The sequence below is a fragment of the Centrocercus urophasianus genome, unplaced genomic scaffold (assembly GCF_019232065.1).
Source record: "Centrocercus urophasianus isolate 14NV4802_14NV808 unplaced genomic scaffold, USGS_Curo_1.0 seq_16, whole genome shotgun sequence".
Lineage (NCBI taxonomy): Eukaryota > Metazoa > Chordata > Aves > Galliformes > Phasianidae > Centrocercus > Centrocercus urophasianus.
Genome location: NW_024884711.1, coordinates 24,399,538 through 24,420,550, shown reverse-complemented (window position 1 = coordinate 24,420,550; position 21,013 = coordinate 24,399,538). Strand labels below are relative to the sequence as shown.

General features: G+C 45.8%; 2 protein-coding genes across 6 annotated transcripts in view; one reads left to right on the top strand and one right to left on the bottom strand.

Annotated features, from left to right (window-relative positions):
- PPP1R9A (protein phosphatase 1 regulatory subunit 9A) overlaps positions 1–6,089 on the top strand; it is a 131,605-nt gene extending 125,516 nt beyond the window's left edge. For 2 of the 3 annotated variants that reach the window (XM_042816540.1, XM_042816537.1), the window contains one exon: positions 437–6,089. In XM_042816540.1, coding sequence (XP_042672474.1) covers positions 437–649 — 213 coding nt within the window. In that variant the 3' untranslated portion in view covers positions 650–6,089. The remainder of the gene's footprint in view (positions 1–436) is intronic. The other variant, XM_042816539.1, reaches the window with a different exon arrangement.
- On the bottom strand, positions 6,064–20,976 carry LOC122159224 (serum paraoxonase/arylesterase 2). Of its 3 annotated transcripts, none has more exons than XM_042816561.1 (10): positions 20,880–20,976; positions 16,578–16,648; positions 13,303–13,358; positions 11,991–12,156; positions 10,823–10,949; positions 9,829–10,029; positions 9,115–9,196; positions 8,439–8,567; positions 7,406–7,572; positions 6,064–6,247 (listed from the first exon to the last, which is right to left on the bottom strand). In XM_042816561.1, the coding sequence occupies exons 1-9, from the start codon at positions 20,951–20,953 to the stop codon at positions 7,414–7,416; spliced, it is 1,065 nt and encodes a 354-aa protein (XP_042672495.1). In that variant the 5' UTR covers positions 20,954–20,976; the 3' UTR covers positions 6,064–6,247; positions 7,406–7,413. The 3 variants fall into 3 exon arrangements, with proteins under 3 accessions (XP_042672495.1, XP_042672496.1, XP_042672494.1); XM_042816562.1 differs by lacking the exon at positions 20,880–20,976 and adding an exon at positions 20,534–20,580; XM_042816560.1 differs by lacking the exon at positions 20,880–20,976 and adding an exon at positions 18,554–18,753.
- Positions 20,977–21,013: the final 37 nt, after the last annotated feature.

Below are 21,013 nucleotides of genomic sequence, written 5' to 3'. Positions count from 1 at the left end.
GGGGGAGGCTCAGCGTATCTGAAAGTCAAAATTCAGTGTTTCCTCCCTGAAACATCACCCAAAAAAGTTGGAAGACAGCAAGGGAACTTTTGACTGAGGAATAGCAATGAGAATTGGGAACTCTTGTTCTTTGTAGACTTAGATGACCTCAGGCAAATAGTTTAATATTTCTTTTCCTTCTTGCCTCAGTGAAATGAATATAGTAGAACTTTGGTTGCAGAGAAATCTCCTTTAATATTCTGTAAGTGGAAGGATGGAAACTTTTTCAGAAGTATAAAATGCTATTAAAATTTGACTTTGGTAGTCAATATCACAAATTCATTCAGTTGTGATCATCTTCCCTCTGAGAAGAGTTTTTACCAGGATATAAAAAATAGGGAAAAAATGGTGATAGAATAAACTATATGAAAATCTTTTTAAATTTTCCCTATCTCAGGCTCTTGGTATGACATCTTCCCAGGACAGGGCAATCGTTAAAAAAAAGCTAAAGGAAATGAAAGCGTCTCTGGAGAAAGCTCGCAAAGCCCAAGAGAAAATGGAAAAGCAAAGGGAAAAGCTTCGGAAGAAGGAACAAGAGCAACTGCAGAGGAAATCGAAGAAAACAGACAAGTCTTCGTCAGAAGCAACAGAGGGCACTAATGAGCAGTGACAAGCAGAGGTGCTGCCGCGTTGTAACTTGGAGGCACTTCGAGGGAAGAGAAACTCACACCGCTTTGGTGCCCCTTCAGCTTTCTTGCCGTTCATTACACGAGTGTGTACAGAGAAATGGAGCTATACATAGAATGACCGGGGAACTTTATCTTGTGTAGTTTTGTTTTCCTGCACATCCCCTTCTCGCTCGTTGTTGTTGCCATGTTAAACAACCCCAACCCCTCGGTTTGTTTTGTTGTTGTTGACAGCTAACAGGTTTCATATTTGTGTGGCAGCGTTTCCTTCCAAACTACTCTTTTCTTTTGAGCTCTGTGTGTTCGGTCACTTCAGTAACCAGCATGATGCTGAGGAGCATGGTCCACTGCTTCACCTCTTCTGAACACGATGGCCAGTCGAAGCGATTGGTGAACATTTATACATCTGAGTAAAAGGAGTTTTCTGTCTGAAAGATGACTTACTTAACTTTCTAACTGGAATTTGCGCTTCTCTGCAGTGTTTTGATACTCAATTCTGTCTACTGGAGTAAGTTTCATCTTGCAACAGTACGTTGAAGTGACACTGCTCTGGAAACACAACTGTTCTGTGACTGCTTAATATACACTGGAGATAAAGACAGGAGAGTGGATATCCCCCCTGGGTAAAAGACAGGAGGTGGAACTCTTTCTGTTAACTGTACAGTAGTTAATCCAGGAAGGAGGCAAAGCCTTAAACGATTACGTGGGTTTACACAGAAATCTGAGGATAACATTTATCCTTTAGATATCTGAGCAAGGATGAATTTCTATCTAGAGCACAGCGTATAGATCTGTATAAATTTCTTTGTGCTCCCAGTGTGTAGGTAACTTTCTTATAGCACACTGTGCTTTCTTTTTCATGTATTTTGAACAGGAAACTGGGCTTGTTTTGTTTTGTTTTGTATTTTTTTTTCCAAGAAAAACACATCTTCAGATGCGTTCTCCAGTAAGCATTGGAAGTGTATGTTTTGTGCTGTGCTGTTAGGAAGCTGTCATTGGAAACGATTATCAAAGTTGAGTCTGCTGAAGACTTTCAGTTTTTACAGAAGTGCACTTTAAGCAGAGGAAGAAGAGGGATTCTGGTTAGGATTGAATTCAGTACGTTGCTTCTAAGATCAGTGCTGCCTTGGAGGCGAAAGTTACTAAATCCAAAGCTGCCATGTATTAACTGTTTTGATTGATGTGTTGAAAGAATATCTCTACTAAAACCTGAATTTATAGGCATGGGCTGCAGAACAATTGGATGGTTTAACAGTCTTGTTACATATGCTAGAGATTCCTGTTCTCCCAGCTTGTTAAGTCCATTGGCGAAGCCTGCTGAATAGTTCTGACTGTGACAGAAGCAGAGCATAACTCGCACTGGGTGATGTTACTGCCTCTTAAGAGTGGTATTAAAATATTCAGCATTTCTTCAAAAGAATGAAAAGACAAGTGGCAAATATCCACCACAGGAAACAGGAAGTGTTACATTACTGCTTTTAATCAGAGCTAACTATGCAGCAGCATTTGTATTTGAGAAACATCACTTTCTGTTTGTGCATCCTGAAAGTTGCAGCCTTCATCTGGCCAGTCATGCTACCATGGAAATTGTTTAAGATGTTGATGCAAAGGTACAAACTTGAACTTCAAATTTGCCAACGTTGAATTCCTTGGAAGAAAATGTTTGTTTTAGTTTGGCTTGGCTTCTCTCTTGCTCTGTACTTTATGACATTCAGATTTGCCTGTCAAGTTCTCTGAAATTCAGATTTGAAACAGTTGGGGTGCAATGTTTAGAGTTAAATGTCTTTTGATCATAATCATTTCTTTGATGTGTAGAATGGTCTGTACACTGACAGAGCCTACTGCATTCAAAGCTACTACACAGCATATCTACTTAGTCTTACCTTAGTTTTTGCTTCTAAATCCAATTTCTACAAGTTTCTGATGTATATTTTACTCAAACATAAGAACAAAACTAGCATCAGAGATACTTTCTAATATTTCTAATGGCTTCTGATATTTTTCTTGAGATAGACCACAGGCAAAAATAGACGTGCTAACAAGAATTCCACATTGGAGTGAATATTTGTGCACTCTCTGTTGGAAAAAAAATACACAAAAGTTTTAACAGCCTGATAAAAGTAGCATTCTGTCATCTGAGGAGGTTATAAATTTGTACTCAAGTGAGAGAAGTTATCTGGAAGAAACTGGAAATTTCATATTTTAAATACAATGTTGATAAAATGCATTTGATGTCTTTAAGTTGTGTTTACATTATAGTAATGTTTAAGTGGTTGTATGCAGTAATCTGAGGTGGTGTCCCTGCTTTATGTTGTCTGTGTTCCTAGGAACCTGAGCAGGCTGCTTGGCATTATATGTTGAGTTTTCATTCTTGCAGCTTAGAAAAGTGCCTCGTTAATCTGTTTGTAAATCAGGTTCTTAGTCTGCAGAATAACTAATTTGACCTACTGAAATCCTTACAGTCTTTGTGTGTTTTTTATTGCTATGTGGTAATGGTACTTCGTTAGTCTCCGATTAAAAAAAAAAATTAAAAAGCAGTAGCTTAAAGTTAAAATAAAACCATAAAATGCATATTGATCAACACATGGATACAGAACAAACCAAGCAATGTCAGGAGTTCGCTCCTCTTCCTGTGATAAAAGAGATTTATATGGTTCCTTTTATTGTGATCACATTTTCGGGGCACAGACAAATGTGCTGGACTACAGACATAAAGAGCAGTGCAGTCCGAAACCTCTCTTGCTGTTCTATAGGATGTTTAAAGTTGTGTGGCATTTCTTCCCCTTTTATTGTGTAACGGCATCTATGAAACAGAAGATGAAGTTGTCTCATCATCGTGAATTTAAATTTCCTGTAAACCAATGCTAAGTCAGACTAATGGTTTTGTGTGTGTATGTAATAAGAAACGCAGAACTCCACCCTAAATGACTGCAGAGACTTTCTCTTGGCTCACCTGCAGGAGTATCTGTAGCCCATTTTTGCATCATTCTTGCAGTGCTGGATGTGCTGACAGAGCACTGTGCAGGCAGCTCGGTGGTTCCATGCCTCTGCAATGCCTGCGCCTGCTCCATGCCCAGCTGCCACGGCTGGCAGAAGGGATGCTTCTGGGACCTCTGGTTTGCTCCTATTGCCATGGTGGTGCCCATCTGCCTGCATGCACACATCTGGCTTGTGGAAGAGTGCAGGCTTAGCCCATAGAGGAGAAGGGAGAGCTACTGGAGCTTGGAAAAGCAGAAAGTGCTTGCAGTATGGCAGGTTACTGGAGTCCTGAAGTCTTGCACTGAGGTTCTGGGGGAGCGCAGTGGCTCTTTGCTCTATCCAGGTCTCTGGATCTCTCTTCCAGCTTGTGTTTTCCTCTGTGTGACATGAGTTACAGCTCCCAGTGAAGTTTCCATCTGCCTGGGTGGACCAGGACCAGGCATGAGGAAGGAGCTCAGGCTGGTATGTGCAGTGCACAGAGTACTGCTTGCCACTGCATGTACTTCACCCAGTGGTTCCAGCAGGAGTGGTGGTGCTCACTGTTGGTAGAGCCTATTCTACCTCATGGGCTACAGCTGTCTAGCAGACCAGCAGCCATTACTGAGAAGCTGAAAAGAATTAGGTGATGTTTGTATCTCAGCGTATGCAAATCTGGTTTAGTTTTTATTCCTTTTGCAAAGGCATCTGTTGTGCCATGACTCTGGTCTGCTGCAGGGATACTGCAAGGATCCAGGTTTTACAGGAATTACTGAGCAGGCAACTCTGAGGTTTGCCTGTCTTCCGCTCTCATTAGCATTCACCTAGCATCAGGATTTCTAACACTCCAGCTGCTTGCTTTCATCTAAGCCTCCTGCCTCTCAAGGGGCTCCACCTCTGAGCTGCTCGTGTGCTGGCAAATAAGAGGTGGGTGACACTGTGTCACCCCAGCATTGAAAAGCAAAGAAAAGCTTTGCATATAGCCAGCTGTGGGTCTTGGAAGGCTCTGCAGTGTGGTCTGTGCTGTTTCTCAGTGCTGAAGTTTAAGGGAAGTTTGCAGGAATTAAATCATGTATTAATTATTTAGCCACATGTTTACGGTGGAAAACTACTGTGAGAAAGGAAAACCTGATTTTGTTTTTTTGAGGCGTGGCCTCTTCCCCTGCAATGTCGTCCAAGTGGCAGAGAGGCTGGACCCTTTCTGTAGCAATTCCCTCCTCCCATGCTTCCCTCATTTAAAACCTCAGGAAACCAAAGCTGTGAGCCAGAACACTGGGAAAAAAAAAAATGATAAAAGCAGGCACACGCTTAATGAACTTGGAAGTCTTTACCAGCTGAGTGCAGGCGGCAGTTGGATGGGTCCTTTCAGAGTTCGTTAACAACAGAAAATAATGAAGTGGCTCAGAAATGAAGAGGCCAAGTGACTGGCTTGGGTCCTCTTGAAATGAACAGGCGTGAGTCTGTGTGTGTCTGTGCACATGGATGTGTCTGTGCACATGGATGTGTGCACCTCAGCACCTCTGCTCAGCAGCAGCAGGTGGGCTGCTGCAGGCTGTGGGCATGGAGCCGGCACATCGGCTTTGCTCTGCTTGCGGGGCCTTGTGCATTTTGTGGCTCCCAAAGTGTTAAAAGTTCTGTTAAAACCTGGAGTGTTTTTCCGTAGGTCTTCCTGCGTGATGTCCTCGTGCTGGTTTTTAGGTGGGGGAAGGCTTGGCAGGGTTGGTGTACTGCATTGTTGGTATTCCGGGAAGAAAAGCCCATTCTTACACTTTATAAGCCTGATTTGTGCTGGAGCTCTTTGGGCAGCTCATTTCTGAGTGGGCTGTGAGTGACTTCCCCCAGGGTCACCGCTGACCGTGGATCGCTCCTCTGCCCTTGGACTTCCCTGCACACACGTAGTGTCTGAATTGCTGCTTTTGTATCTTCCGACCACGCTGCAATGCTCACCCACCGGTGTACGTACTGCTAGAAGACCAGGCAGCTAAAAGACTAAAATGCACTGTGCTCACTGTAAAAATTGGCTTTGTAATGTTGTTCCTTTTTACATGATTGAAGAGGTGGTTGCGCTTCACATTTTTTCCTTTTTCGGTTGTTTTTTTAAAGAGGTCAAATGTATATGAAGTGCATGTTTAACCCTGAGCTTTCTGTTTGTACATCTTGGTGTCGAGTCATCTGCATGAAGGACGCAGTAGTGCCATGTCTGAGCTTGTCCCCTTGTGCTTTAGTCAATAGGAATTTCTCTAGATCGTTGAGTTTTCCCCCAGATGATTTTCTTTAATGTTTAGTTATTTGGAGACATCAAAACAAAACATCATGGTGGCCCTTTGTTTTCTTACAGTTTAAATATAAACAACAAAGCCTCGTGGTTTGAAGTTAATTTGTTAGTGTAAATAAATTTCTTGCCAATGAGTATTATTGTTGTTAGACAACGAATGCAATAAAATGAGAAATCCTGAATCTTTATTAGAATTTGTATCGAATCCTCACTTTCCTGCCCATTCGTTGGTCATTCCAGAAGTAATAAATGGTAACACGGCATTTGTCCTCTCCTTCCTTCTGTGTTGTTCTGATCCCAGCTGTTGGCCAAAGTGTGGCTCCTGGGCCTCAGACTGGATCTCATTTATGGTCTGCAGTGATGCAAAAAGAAGTAAATATAAATATATACAGAGTAAGGAAAGAGAATGACTTTTTTTTCTCGGTCCTTTTTTCTTGGTAAGCGGATGGAACACAGCACAGTTTTGCTGCAGGCTGCTGTCCAGGTTGGCTGCTCTCACACTGATGCTGGTCAGCGTTTGTTGTTCTAAAAGCTGCTTTCATATTTTACACGGAAGTGTAGTTTAGCTGTAATGAGCGTTTCACACATTCAAAGGACAGCAGTTCACCTGCTCAACACAGTAATCTATCTTTTTTCTTTATTGATTCTATATTAGTAAAGCATTAAATTAGGGAAGGGGACACACAGTGTCTGCTCTGTCGGTCTCTTGCTGGCTTAACCCCTGGCAGAACCCAGGCCAGGAGCTCAGCACAGGATGGGAAGCCCTGGGGCCTCAGCTGGGCTGCCCAGCAGCCACATCACTGATGCTTCCTTCCACTGACACAAACAACACCTGCAGGGTGTAAGAGCAGCTCCAACCCATAAGCAAGAACTTAATTAAAACAGATGCACTGAAGTGTTAAGTGTCTGGAAGTCCAAAACTGACATGTAAAATGTGTCTGCTCAGCAGCATCCTGAGACTGGAGGCGTAGTTACGCTCATGTCCTTGCTGTGCCTCTACCTGTAGGCAGGCTGCTACAAAAACCTGCTGCAAGGGAATAGTTAACAGCCATGAGAGAACACACTCCTCATTTTGTGAATGGCCCAAAACAAAAGGAGTGTGACAAGCCCCAGCAATTTGTTGGTTTACACCTGGAGATGCTCCACACTGCTGGCAAAGGTGAAGTATATCTTTGATCAGCTGTTCGCAACAATGCTGAGGGAAATGCTGGCTGTTAGACAGCCACAAAGTAAATGCAGTCCCAGCACAGGGAGCACTTCAGCTGTGTTAGCAGCTCTGGTTCAGGACGTGATCTCTTTATTACAAAGCACTTAATCTGCTGGCGAACAAATAGTGAGAACAAGTAGTGACACAAGCCTCAAGTGTCACTGCTGCCCAGAGAGCTGTGGAAGCCCCATCCCTGGAGGTGCTCGAGGTCACGTTGGATGGCGCCCTGGGCAGCCTGAGCTGGGGCTCACTTTGCAGTGTATTGCAGCAAAGTGCCCATCTGTGCTCCCTGTGAGGCCTTACCAGGACAGCTACAGCTCACAGTACAGGGCTCTGTGGAAGACGGTGCCAATGAGCAGTTTCCTGTTGTAGACTGTTGCCACCGAGGTCCCCTGCAGCACGGAGCCATTCTCAGCATAGACACGGGTCACCGTGGGCTGCTCTGCCAGGATGTTCTGGATGCGCAGGACCTGCCAGGGACACAGATACTGAAACCTACTGTAGGCAGAGGGCACATCAGGATGGTAATTCAAACAAACGAGTATCATCTGCTGCTGCTAACCATGATGACTTCACCATGTGGCTCCTGTGATAGGACCACAGGTTCAGGGAAGCACGGTCCAGGAAGACCTGCTGTTTGGATTCAATGCAGTAGAGAGGCTGCCCCAGCATGAGGAATGCACCTGTTTTCCTCCAGGCTAAAACACCTTCTACTCAACATCTTCTCATTTCCAATCTTTTTCAAGACAGAGTAAACAGCTGTCCACTATCATAAATCTACAGCTACGAACGAGGACCGTTTCGACTCGTGTCTCATGGGAAGCCTCGGACAACACAACAATCAGCCACCTGCACGCCCTGCTGCCAGCACCTCACCGATGCCAGGAGGAGGAAGCACGACATGTCACCTGCTGATGGACTGTGCCTGCAGACATCGTTCCAGAGAGAGTGCTCCTGGCCCTGCTCTGCGCTCAGCGATGCTTTGGTTTGGCTCAGGGGTGCTGGCTCAGTAATTAACGCAGTCCATCAAAATCTGATTGCTCAGCCACAGCTGCACAGAAAGCAGCCTGAGGAGCCTGGAATGACTGAACTCCTATGTGAGAATTATTCAGCTGTCTCTTAAGGATCCAAATAGGTGTTTGTAAACTGAGTACGTGCTACTCAGGTTTCCCACGTGAGAGCAGAAGCTCTCAGCTAGGAGCAAGCACAGTCTTTGCCTTCACAAAGGCTGTCCAGGCACGTTTCTCTGTAACCCATAGCTAAGCTACACAAGGATGGTTTGGACAATGGCACTTTCTCGCGCAGAGATAGCCCAGAGACATCTCCCAAAAGGCACCTCAGAGGCAGGAGGGTTATCTGGGTCATCGAAGAACAGCTTCATCCCATTTGGATGACATCCTGTCCAGATATCCCCAGTGTCAGGATCAACAGACAAGTTATCGGCAAGAGTGTCCAGCTGCAGCGTCTGTCCAGCACAGAGAGAGAGTAAGAAAAAGAGAGATGTTAAAGCTGTCAGAAGCCCTGGAAGTTAAATATCAGACTGTCTTATTTTCAGTCATAAACAATAAACCTATCCAAGACTCTCATCTCACATAACCCAGCCTGACTGTATGTCATTATTTTCTCCCTCAACGATCTCTTCCTTCCCTGCCCACTTTATCCCCTCCTCCATGCCGGAAGCCTGCTCTGAGATTTTTCCACCTTCTACCATGCTCATGTTGGTTACTTCTGTTCTCTGAGGACACACCCAGGCTGCCTGGAGCAGACTTCCCCTGCAAGACCCTTCTCTGATGGCGGGACCTGCTGGTAGGAGTCATACAGCTCTGCAAGGAGTAGGAGTCATAGAATCACAGAATTGCTCAAGTTGGAAAAGACCTTAAAGATCATCATGGCAAGAGCCGTTCCAACCAGAACATCGTGCTTGAGCAGGTGAAAAGTGGAAGCATCATAGGGACTACTCTGTCCAAAATTCACATATGCTTCTTTTTTTCTCTGGAACTGCAGCACCTTACCTTCACATGGGTTAAATTCCAATCAGCATGCTTTTCCATAACATGGACATTATGATCAAATACATCTGCAATATAGATGTACCTTCAAAAGAAAGCGCCTCTTAGCAATGTGCACAAGTAAGCAAACACCAAAAACAGTCAGTTCCTCTTGTGTAAGCCCAGCTCTTCCTGCAAGGAATTTCACCTTATACTCCTTGTGTAGTAACAGAAATGTCAAGCAGGCCAGAGAGCACTGAGCCCGCTGAAACACTGCTCCACACTGTTCTTCTACTAAGCAGGCCTCGAAGGATCATATCTCCAAATCTTTTTTTTTTTTCCTTTCTAAATAAATTTAAGTTAGTCTAAACCACACGACTGGCCAACACGGGGGTTCAGACTGTAGGACTGTACAGCCTTCCTCACTTTCAGAAAGCCTGCCCCGTTAATCCTTGGAAACACCACACATGACTTTCTGTACCAGCTGGTTAGAATGCAAAGCCTTTGCTCTCATTGCGTATAAACCACCATACAGAACAACAAACACTGCCTGCAGCTAAAGACAAACACATGTGGCTTCTGTTCTACAAACCCATTGCATCACCTGTGCTCTACAGATAGCATCTTGCCTCTCATGAGCCAGGGCAGCCACTGACCACAGAGGGTCCTATGTGTCCACCTAGGACTTGGGGATTCTTAAGTGTGGTTGAATAAAATCTGAGGCAAGAAGAAACTTACTTTTTGTCGGGTGAAATGTTAATTCCATTGGCTGAATAAAACCCAGCTGCCACTTCTTTAACTTCGTTTGGACTGTAGTAAACCACATTTGACCAAGTTAAACCCAAGTACATTTCCAAGAACATCAAGATGAAGTCAGAGAAGTAGTGGTCATTGGTAGCATAGAAGCTGTCAGGCCCCACAGCTACTACATCATTCACACTGAAAAAGAAAAGAGAGAGAGAAAGAAAAGAATGAAATGAGGGGTATGAAGAAGCACTGTAAGACTGCACAGAATCCAGCGAGAGCAGAGACAATCCATGGTCACAAAGGGGCTGCAATTACAGCTTTCACATCAAATTACAACTTTGACAATCACTGTGTTGTTTAGAGCCTCCCTTTTTAGTTCTGTGTTCCTTTTTTATGCACCAGAATTATGCAGTGCTGAAAGCTGAACAAGATGGTACGACATAAACAGGAAATCTGGCTACCTGCTTACAAGACCATGGAAATTTTTCTCTTTTGATTACGTTCAGCTGGAAACCAGAAAACCAGCAGGAGTTGTGACAGCTTTATCTTTCAGGCTACCTTTATCTTACAGTCATTTTGCAGTAGTACAGACCAAAAAAATTCTGTAGGAAATGAGAGAAAAGAAAAAGCTAGAAGTATGGTTACTTGTACAAAATAACAATTCAGAATAAAAGAGTATCTGAAGATTCCTATCTGTGGGGAACTGAGAATGGGTTACATGAGAGAAGAAAAGGATGCCAAACAGCTAATTCACTGGCATCAATCACAGTGGAGCTTAAGGGTGACTTAGTGATACAACTGTTAAAATTCTCACTATAGAAGAGACTGGAGGAATACCATTTTTAATGGCATGGATAAAAAGTCATTAAAAAGAGAAACCAGACATCTGGTTAAAAACAAATTAGCCTGTATTAATAACACCCTAAAATCAAGAATATCCGACTTTGGATTTTACTAAAAAAGCTTGTTCTTTTGGCTCCAGTACCTTGTCAGAAGGTCGTGTCGAATGGTTTTTAGATGTACAAGAGAATTGTCCTCTTCCATAAATTTAAACAATTCTACTGTGCTCTTCTGGTGTGGATGATTCACAACAAAGAGGTACACGGTGTCATCTTAAAAGAAGGAAAAGGAAAAAGCTGGATTGCACTAGATCTCTGCAACAGTAGTGTGGAACAGTTTGGGATTTGGTGCATTTCCCTCCTGGCTCTTCGGAGGCAGAATGATTACCAAACTAATGCAGGATCCAATGCAACTGGATCCAGATCTCCATCTATCCACTGACATGGCTCAGCTACAGAGCATTGCCATGTAAACAAAACTTTTACTACCATGTTTCTACCATGTGGAAGTAAAATAAGGACTTTTTATGAGTGCCCAGGCCATTGGATTTCGCAGCTTGATGCCTTACAGTGGCTGGTTGTATGGAATATAGCCACAGTCAGCTGGGAAGGGGGGGCAGAAACCCAGCAAATTCGGTCCCTTTGGTTTACTTACCATGTTTCCCAAGAAAGCTGCAGTCAAGCCTTCGCTTTTACTCTGTAATACTGCAGTACCTTTACCCAGCTGTGTTGGTGAGACCCTAAATTGGCCATCAATTTCTCCAATGGAACATCTCTTAAAGGGTGCCTGCCTTGGGAAGCCAGTGAAGCTGCAGGAATGGCTCTCTTTGAGCATATTCAGGACTTCTAATTGCCTTACTTGAAGCCCCAGTGAAACAACAGGGAAAAAGAGGGGAAGGACAGCACAGAGGGGTGGTCATGGACAGCCACTTGCTGCCTCCCTGCTGTCTGGCCACTGCTTATCAGTGAAGCACTTGTCTCCTGGAGACCCTTGAACCCAAGGATGACAGATGTAAACTGGCAAGATTAACTTCACGTGGCTTTTGCATTTTCAAACATCTCCCATGCTTTCTTTCCTTTCAGTATAGAGTGCATCTTTCTGTCTTGGACAGTTTGAGACCTTTGATGTGCAAAAGCTTTTGGTTCAGCAGCCAACCTTTAGAAAAGAACCCTCAAAAGATCAAGTGCCTGAAAAATGTTTTCTCTCCCACAGTATGTTGGTTACTGGGGGTACAGTGCAAGGCCCCAGAGAGATTTCTGCTTGTAGCCCTTAGGGTGAGGTTTACTACCATCATGGGTTAAAGTTCTCCTCACCTTTGTCTATGTAAGTGCTGATGCCATGAGGGGTAAATGATCCTACATCAAATCCACGGCTGATTCTCAGTTCAGATGCTTTTGGCTTTTTTTCATTCAAATCCATCAAAAAAATTTCACCTGGCTTGTCTGGTGCAAAGCTCTTCAATCCTGGGTATTTCAAACCCTGTAAAACCAAAACATAAGCAGATCATTTCTGGCTGAAAGGCAAGAGGAGCACAGCATGACTGTAAATTCAGGAGCCCTGTTGGGAGTCTGCAAGCACACACCAGATTTGCCTTCTGCTCCAGCCACCAGCTGCAGTGCAGCAGGGGGATAGGCTCTGCTGTCTCTGGTGAGCCCTGAGGCCATGGAACAGAGGGAACAAGCTGGGGTCCAAGCTACATGGACAAGGCCTCCTACCCTGTGCTGGCTCACCTCCTGTACTTCCCAGGTGGGAACGGGACAGTTCTCCTGCTGCTCCTCCAAGCTCCTCGCATCCTACAGCCACCATCAAGGTGCCATCAGCCCCACCATGGTGTCATAACACCATACCAAGCATCCCTGGCCAGGCCACGGTGTCTCCATGGGCCAACACTGAGCAGAGCCCCAGGTACAGGGCTTGGACTGCTGCACCAGGAGACACCAGAGCCCAAGGCCTTCGCCCAACCACTGTGGGGCAGCACAATTTATTCAAACTCTCCCTGTGCTTCAAACCACCCCGTGCAAAGATGCTCTTGGGGGAATGAACTGGAAGACCAGCACAGCCAAATGCATCCAACAGAAACATGGTAAAGTCATGGTGAAGGGCAGGGCTGGGGCAGCTCACACTTCTGACACAGACATTCAGATGTGCCCAGAGCACACAGATGAAAAAAAAATCAGCTTCTGTTTTAGAAAATAATTTGTAGGCCTCTCTTCCTGATTACAAAGAGAAGTTTGAGAGAGAGCCTAGAAGCAAAAAAATCTCTCAACCGGAAACAACAAAATCACCACACAAAATCTGTGGTGTTGGTTTTGCTTTTATTTTAAGACAATAAGGAGTTAGCACACCTTTTCTACAGTGGAGAGGTTTTACATTTCAACATTTCAAGTAAGCAGCATGAAAGAAATTCAAGGTTACACAAGTGCAATGGGATACACATGTGAGATCGGCAGCTACCACTGTTGTGTTGAGGAGTGCACTTGCTCAAGCAAGGAAACACTGGTGAACACAAGTCAGGTCTGGGCTGACATCCAGGCTCATAGGAACTAAAGAGACCATCTTGCAGGCTTCACCTATTGCCTCTGCAGATCAGGCAGAGCTTGCCCCTGCACAGAGAGGGATACTTACGGAGCTGATGAAAGCCAGTCCATTGGGAAGGATGTCAATGTCTTCTGAACCCGTTTCTGCAAAACAGAGATAAAACAGTTTCTGTCAAAAGACATAAAACATTCCCCACTGAAAAATCTCCTATTGAGCACAATTCCAGCTCACACAATGCCACTGTCTAATACAGCTGCTTGATAGATAAAGCCCAGCAGAAAAATTCAGCAGAGTACTAAAAGCAAGAGTAGCACTCTAGGTTAGGCAACAGCTCCGGAATCACTTCTTTTTGGAGGCTAACATGTCCCCCCAGCACCACATGCCCTGTGTGATGCAGAACGAGCCGCCTGCTTTTGGCAGCTCTGCTCTGCGCAGGCTCTGGATTAAGGGATTTCCAGGGCAGGACTTCAGGGATCACTCAGCCCCTATGTGCACATAAGCCAGCCCACTGAATTTCACACACTAGCTCCTGCACTTGAGCTGGGACACTTGGTTAAGTATTATAAGCAAATATTTAGTTAAAGCTCTTGAGTGACAGAGAGCCTGCTCCATCATTAACAGCTGAGGGCTGTCTTAGTCAGACCACGCTTTTAACTGTGGGTGATCACTTCCAGCATTGCCAGTTCTTGCTAGAAAAAAAGAAAGACCAGCTCACAGAAGAGAGAGCTAATTGGAAATGGACAATTAGAAAGCACAAGTTTGGAGGACTTTCGGGAGGAACGAAGGGAGAGCAATGCCCTGAACTACTTACTACTGCTTAGAGGAAAACTGCAGAGCAAAGCAAATTCGGGCACTTCTCAGCCATCTCATGGCATATGTGAAAGAGGAGCATGGCAGGAAGAGCCAGGAAAGCTTGGCTTGTTTGGTGGTTCAGCTCCAGCAGGGAGAAGGGACCGTGGTGGGAGGGCTCTGTGTTCATTGGCATGATCAGCAAAAGAGAGAGGAACTGATTCATCATGCCCAATTGTGCCACACCAGAGGCTTATTCACCACATTATCTACATAGGTTTTAAAGAAGAGTTCAACAGACCTAGAAAGCTAGAAACATGATTTACTCTGTTCTTTATTTTATCTTAGTACAATGTCTTCTGCTGATGCAGTTGACAAAAGCCATATCTGGGTTTCGTGTCCAAAGGAAGTGAGTATCATGCCTATATCCCATGAATTTCTCCAAAATGCAGGTATTTCCAGAAGGTTCTGCAGCAACTTCTGGAACTTCAGCAATTGCTTCAGGACACACCATTAGTTTATTATGAACTAGTGATGTGATTAGACCCCCCAGAATTCAGAAGGTAGCGCTGATTCTACAAACGTGGCCCTTTTCACATATTTGTGTGTGAAGTTTAGGATGACCTGCAGTTTTTCTGTTTGTTCCATGTTGCCTATATTGCACAATATTTGACAAGCAGAACTGATCAAAGTCTTCAAAAAGAAAGAGAAAGGATGAAATTGTGCAGAAATAAAAGGGCCCACTAGAGAATTCCATTTACTCTAGGTTTGCTTCCTTTAACACAGATGCATCGTTTTTAAAGTAATTATGACAAACTGCAGCAGCTGCCTGTTTTCATGTGCAGCTGAAGAACACTCTGCACCGAGCTGATCCAGCTCATCACCTGTGCCCCACTTACGAGGCCACAAGGAATATTTTAAATTAATATATTATAAATATTAATTAATATAATTAATATTTAAAAGAGTGACAGATTCTTCATTCAGTGGTATCATCGCATTTTAAAGGGAAAAGGCCCAGGAGGACTGAGATGCACAGAAAATTACCTTTATGTGAAGTGTGAACAAACTCAGAGATATGAGTACAGCAAAAGCCCTGGTTTGAACAGCACTACCTATGCAGCACTTAGATGCTAGGGCTGCAGCTTATAGGGCTTAGCAATATAACCCTTCTGGAATGAATTTTGGAAGACATTTGCAAAATTGTTATTTCTATTTCTACCAGAAATAGACCAAGTTAGCTTCACATTTTGAATACTGTGACGGAAGGAAGCTGAGGTGAGGGGCAAGCTCAGTGCTCAGGGCCCAGTTCACAGAATCACTGAATTGTAGGAGCTGAAAGGGACCTCCACAGATCATCAAGCCCAACCCCACCTGCAAAGCAGCCCCCTACAGCAGGCTGCACAAGTAGGGGTCCAGGCAGGTCTTGAATATCCCTAGAGAAGGAGAATCCACAACCTCCCTGAGCAGCCTGTGCCAGCGCTCCGTCACCCTCACTGTGAAAAAGTTCCTTTGCAGGAACAGAACTGAGGCTCTGTCAATAAATCTGCTGCAGCCTCCATGGAAAGCCAGGTGCTCAGAATCCACCTGATTGCCATGTAAACATCAGGCACAGAAGTTAAGATACTGTTTGGAAATTAAACAAAGCTATAGCTGTGATTTCCAGCTCTTCTTTCTTCATCAGTGCAAGCGTTTTGCAAAAGTCCTGAAAGACTTCAACAGTAATAGTAAAGAGCAATATGCTTAAAAGAATTACTGAGGACTGATTCTTGTATGAATCATCACCAAGCGAGCACGACTGAGTCCTGCATGAGTAAATTACAGCTCGGTCTTGAAGACTTGAAAAGATTTTTTCAAAGGCGATTTCTAATGACTTCTCCCACACATAACCTCAGGCAAAGGAACTCTGCACACAGCTATTCACTGCAGCAATTGGACTTTAGAGATGTTTGATTCTGACATGAGGATTTATGAAATGACACGGTGACTCAGCAAGCTCAAAGGCGAGGCTCTGCAGTCTCACCTGAAGACTCCTCACCCATGCAAAATCCATGCAATTTCAGTAGAATGTAACACTACAGGAGGGGAAAAAAACACCAATAAGCCTCTGCTAAGCTTAAACAGTGCGATCCAGGGGAAAGGGAGTGAGATTGTGTGTTTAAAGGTAATCGTTTGACACTCGGGTTATACTGAAGGAGGAAAAAAAAAAAATAAGACAGAAACATTCCCATGCACTAAACACAAGACCTAGAGTTCAAAGTCAACATTGCAGCCACTCAGTTGAACCTCTTCACAAACCGGACTGGGATGACAAGTATGACCCTTCAATACATACGTATATACTTACTGAAGCATTAAATACCAATGAAAAAAGAAGGGTGCCAAAGGAATTTTTCAGTATAATTTTCTTCCTGTGGCTTTTCTCCACCTGAAAGTCTGCTTGGCAAAATACGAAAGCGTGCCAGCAAGCGAAATAACACATTGCCTTCGGGCTGAGGCTCAGAAGCTGCCTTTAGCAGTCAGTTTCAGAAGACCAGACAGAAGCAGTGGACTCAGGGGCTCTGAGCACCTACCGATCCCTTTTATGAGCTGGCAATTCGGGAGGGCTACAGGGTCAACTTCTCGTGTAGCATTGAGTCTGTTCCTGCAAGAGGAAAGAGCAGGTTAACAGGTTAACACGCAGCTGCTGCCGAGCAGGTAATGCTCCTGGCTGTCTCTGCTTTATTGCCTGCCATAACTCAGCAACGAATCAAACACTGAACAAGCAAAACCCAGAACTGGCAATGGTGCCCCAAACAGCCGGAATGGTTACGTGCTTCCCGAGATGAAGCTTTCGTGATTTCATGCCACCCACCCCAGTTAAAATACAGCCACGCTCTCTTCAGGTTTCAGCCATTAAGTATAGCAGCACCCTGCAGCCAGGACCAGCACTGTGGGTGGGAAAGGGCAGCCTCCCACCCCAGCCCACAGCCATTCCCAGTGTGCCTGCACTTCTCCATTTATCATTCTGCATTAAAAAGCAGCAGCAGTGTTATTGCAAGGCACGACTGCTGACATCCTAACAACAAGCAAAACTTGGCAGTACAGCTTTCAGGATTAATTTCCCTGTCCCTTCTCCTTTTCTTTCACCCACAGCACTCCCTGTCAGCCATTCTGATTTCATGGTATCATGACATCAGTTAGGTTGGAAAAGACCTCTAAGATCACCTACTCCAACCACCAGCCCACGCCACCATGCCCACTGACCACATCCCTCAGTGCCACATTTACATCATTCCCGAAGACCTCCAAGGACAGTGACACCTACCTCCCTTGGCACCTTATGCCAGTCCCTACACCACTCTTTCCGAGATGAAGTTATTCCTAATATGCAGCCTGAACCTCTACTGGCACAGTTTATGGCCTCTCCAGTACGCCTGCGGATCCCCAGGTCATGCTTCACAGGATGAGGCACTGACAGACAGGCACTTAAACAGATTTCTGTCTCTTCCTCTCCACCACTGCACTACATCTACGTTAATACATGAAAAGCCCCTCACCACCAGGACTGCTGTCTTTCACCATGGTAGCATGCAGTGTCATAAGCATGCATGTTGAGTTCCTATGTAAAAATGTCAAACCGGTGTCCTAGATTTTATTTGCAAAAAAGAAAGCTTTTAAACTAACATTTACTCTTCCTTTGCATACGGTCTGTGCACACATGTTAATACTGTGCTCCACGTACAGGAAATTCCGAATGCAAAGATCTCATGGCAAAATCTATCCACATTTATATCATCGGTAGGTTGCTCTGAAAGTAATGCCTCCTATTTATTTTCATGGAAGCTACAACAGATTCAAAGAGCACAATAACACTATTTGATAGAACATGTTCTCAGCTACATAACTGTCAACACAGTCACCACCGCTAGCTCTGCATTTTCATCAGCAATGAACAAGAGCCTGCATACTCATAAACATCTGCACCAGCAGCAGTGACCCACTGTACCACAGCCACTGTGGTGGTGTCACTGCTAGGAAAATGTTGCCCACACAGTCCATCTTTCTCTGGCCCAGACAGACAGAAGTCAGAAGGCACCAGAACCAGACCATATGGTGCATGTGGTAGGACAGTCCTGCCAAGACTGGCAATGTCTTCAAATTGAAACGGCGCATGGTGTTACTGCATTACAGGAGAATGATTGTTTTTTCTCTGGCCAGACTCTAGAAATTGGAGCCTTTAGCTTAGTCAGCATCACAATGCAGCGGTCAGAGCTGATGGTTTTCCAGGTTCCATGAAATCCAGAAGGATCGCCCCTTTCCTACCTCGAAAGAGAGTGCACATCATTTTAACCATCGAGGGCTGCAGCTTGAGCATTTTCTTTGATGGGAAATTCACATGTCGGCACTCCATGGCACACTTTTTGACTCCAGCTCATAGTGGCTCACATCTCATCACTAGTAATGATGTGATCCAGAAAACTGTCACTTTTAGCCTTGTATTGGCTCAACAGATCCTGACAAACTTATGTGTTCTTTCTGTTCCTATGTGAGAATTCATGGGACCCACCTAGCACAAACTTTGGGATATTCCAACACTTGCACCAGCATTTCCAAAGCACTGAAACTAATATTTGGCTCCATATACTGTTCCTTGGTTGTCAGCTGATTCATGTGGATGAGATGACCAAGACAGTCTTCATTTTGTGGTGTGACAGCCATGCATGGCTGTCCGGAATGTGGCTTGTCTTCCATGTTGCTGTTACCACTGCTGAAAGGCACCACCAAACACCTCACTGTGCTCACATTCACTGCTGGGGCTCCATAAACGCTCACCAAGTGTCAGTGAATATCAGTGGGTGCCATTCCTTCTGCATGGAAGAAGTCAGTGTCACACCTTTACTTCATACACACTCCCACGTCAGACACCATTGTGTCAGACTGCCCCTGTGCTGCCATCCGTCACACGGCGAGAACATGTAACAGCGTATTGGTGGGAAGGTTCAACCTCAGCTGCCAGACCACCAACATCCACCTCTGATGCCATGAGCCAATATAATGAAATAGGAAGCATCGCTGTCAGAACTGCCCTCATTAGTTGTTCCCATCAGGCCAGGAGAAAGGACAAATAGGGCAGAGGAGTGCAAGGGAAAGGAGCCAAGAAAAGCTCTTGCAGGAGCTCTCCCAGCACCCAGGGGGGATCTCAGTCCCCAGCACAGCAAGACCCCAGCTCAGGGCAATCATGTCCTGTATTCATGCTGCTGCTTTCTTGGGATTTCTGCCTTCCCTGTTGCAGGAGCCCTTCCCCAGTGGCCTGCAACCCTCGCAGTGCCAAAAGCACAGCGGGAACGCAGCCAGCAGCCGAGGGGAGATGATGATATCCCGACGGCATTCCCAGGGAAACACTTTGTGAACTGGAATGAGAGTAATTCGAAAGGACACTGGTCACAAGCCTGCAGCATACACAGAGGCTTTTTCAAAATGTGTCAGTTTATCTAGCTCACGCAGCCTCAGCTACCGAGCCAGATGGCCTAGATAGCTGACCGGCCTTCCAAAAACATGTCGGACCCACAGATCAGGGGACACAGCTTCAGGAAAACAGGAGTTTGCCTCTTGGTGCAGCCCGGCGCCTGGCACCTCTCCTTGCTCCAGCTCCAGCCCCCCGCCTCCCGACCCACTTTGAGGCACACAGCAGCAATCCCTCTCCTGAGCAGCGACCCGTCACATATTCAAAGCCCTCTCTTTCACTATTCCCTTTCTCTAGGCTAAGCAGCCCAAGAACTTTCCTTCCTACCTGACAGGACTGAAAATCCCCTCTAATTGTTGGGTTTGCTCCCAGTTCCCTCCAAACTGTCTGAGTCTTTCTGGCAGCGCGCTGCTGCTTCAGCACAGAGGCTGGGGTGTACACGGTACTGAGTGTCATGGCATGATAACACTGTGTGTGCATGCCAGTGAATAACAGATATCCATTACATACATACTGTTTCTGTATACACGTAGGAACACGGTGTGCGTATATGAACAAGTTACATATATTCTTCTGAGGAAAACAGTAACCCAGCACAACCCAGCTCAACTCCTGTTCAACTTTTACAAATTTGATCAGAGCTTTCTCTGGGGAACAGTTAGCAGCTGCAGCGTGTCGGCAAGAGAATCTGTGTAACTTTAGACAGAAGCACACAGTAACTTCTTTTTCTGCCACAGGAACTTTACTCAAGGCCTATTAGGGAGATAATAGCTGTATAAACAAACCTGATTTAAGAATGAGGTCTGTAGGATCTGTAGCAATTCCTCAAGCCTGATCTTTGAAGCACTTCAGGGACTCCTGTACCATTTCACAATATACCAAACTCAACGAGCAGCAGAAGGCTGTGCTGGGTTCCTGCCTTCCAGCCAGGTGGTCCCAGGGATACCAGTAGCTCCCTGGTGGCCCTACAGATACTGCTGAGAGCTCAGCGTGCAGGAAACCCACCCGCAGGCGTCGGGGGATCCTGTTTTTAGTGGGAGACCTGCCTCTACCTGACTGCCAGCAGCTGCAGGGGTTGCAGACCTGTCAGGAGCTGGATGCACATCCTTCAGCATTTGGATCCTAATCATAATGATGCACCGGCGTGCAACGAAGTACTTCAGCACCCAGGTGAACTCGTTTCAGCGCTGGTGCTCAGAGGGCACAGCTAGCTTCCAACTTGGGGTGCACCTCACAAGCACGCGGCCTATCAGCCAGAGCTCGGCCTCAGCAGGACTCAGCGCAGCAGCTGCTCGCAGCCCCGATTCCCACGTCCCGTTCGGCCAACGGGCAGTCCGCACACCCCGAGGCGGCGGACCCCTCGCGGGCACGCGGCACGCGGCGGCGCCCCGCGCCCCGGCTGCGCTCCCGCCGTTCCCGCCGCGCTCACCGGAACGCCAGCAGCCGCTCCGCCGCCAGCGCCGCCGCTATCCCGACCAGAGCCGCCGCCAGCACCTTCCCCATGGCCGCTCCCGGCTCCGTGCTGCCCGCCGCCTCCCGCCCCGCCCCGGGCCGCGCCGCACG

Bases quoted from the DNA above. Each gene is read 5' to 3' on its own strand.
- LOC122159224 (XM_042816560.1), bottom strand. From the start codon at position 18,738: ATGGAAGACAAGCCACATTCCGGACAGCCATGCATGGCTGTCACACCA. The intron at 10,030-10,822 runs GTACTGGAGCCA...TTTCTTTTTCAG, and splicing joins CGACACGACCTTCTGACAAG to TGTGAATGATGTAGTAGCTG. The intron at 9,197-9,828 runs GTAAGTTTCTTC...TTTCTTTTGAAG, and splicing joins AACATTTCACCCGACAAAAA to GTACATCTATATTGCAGATG.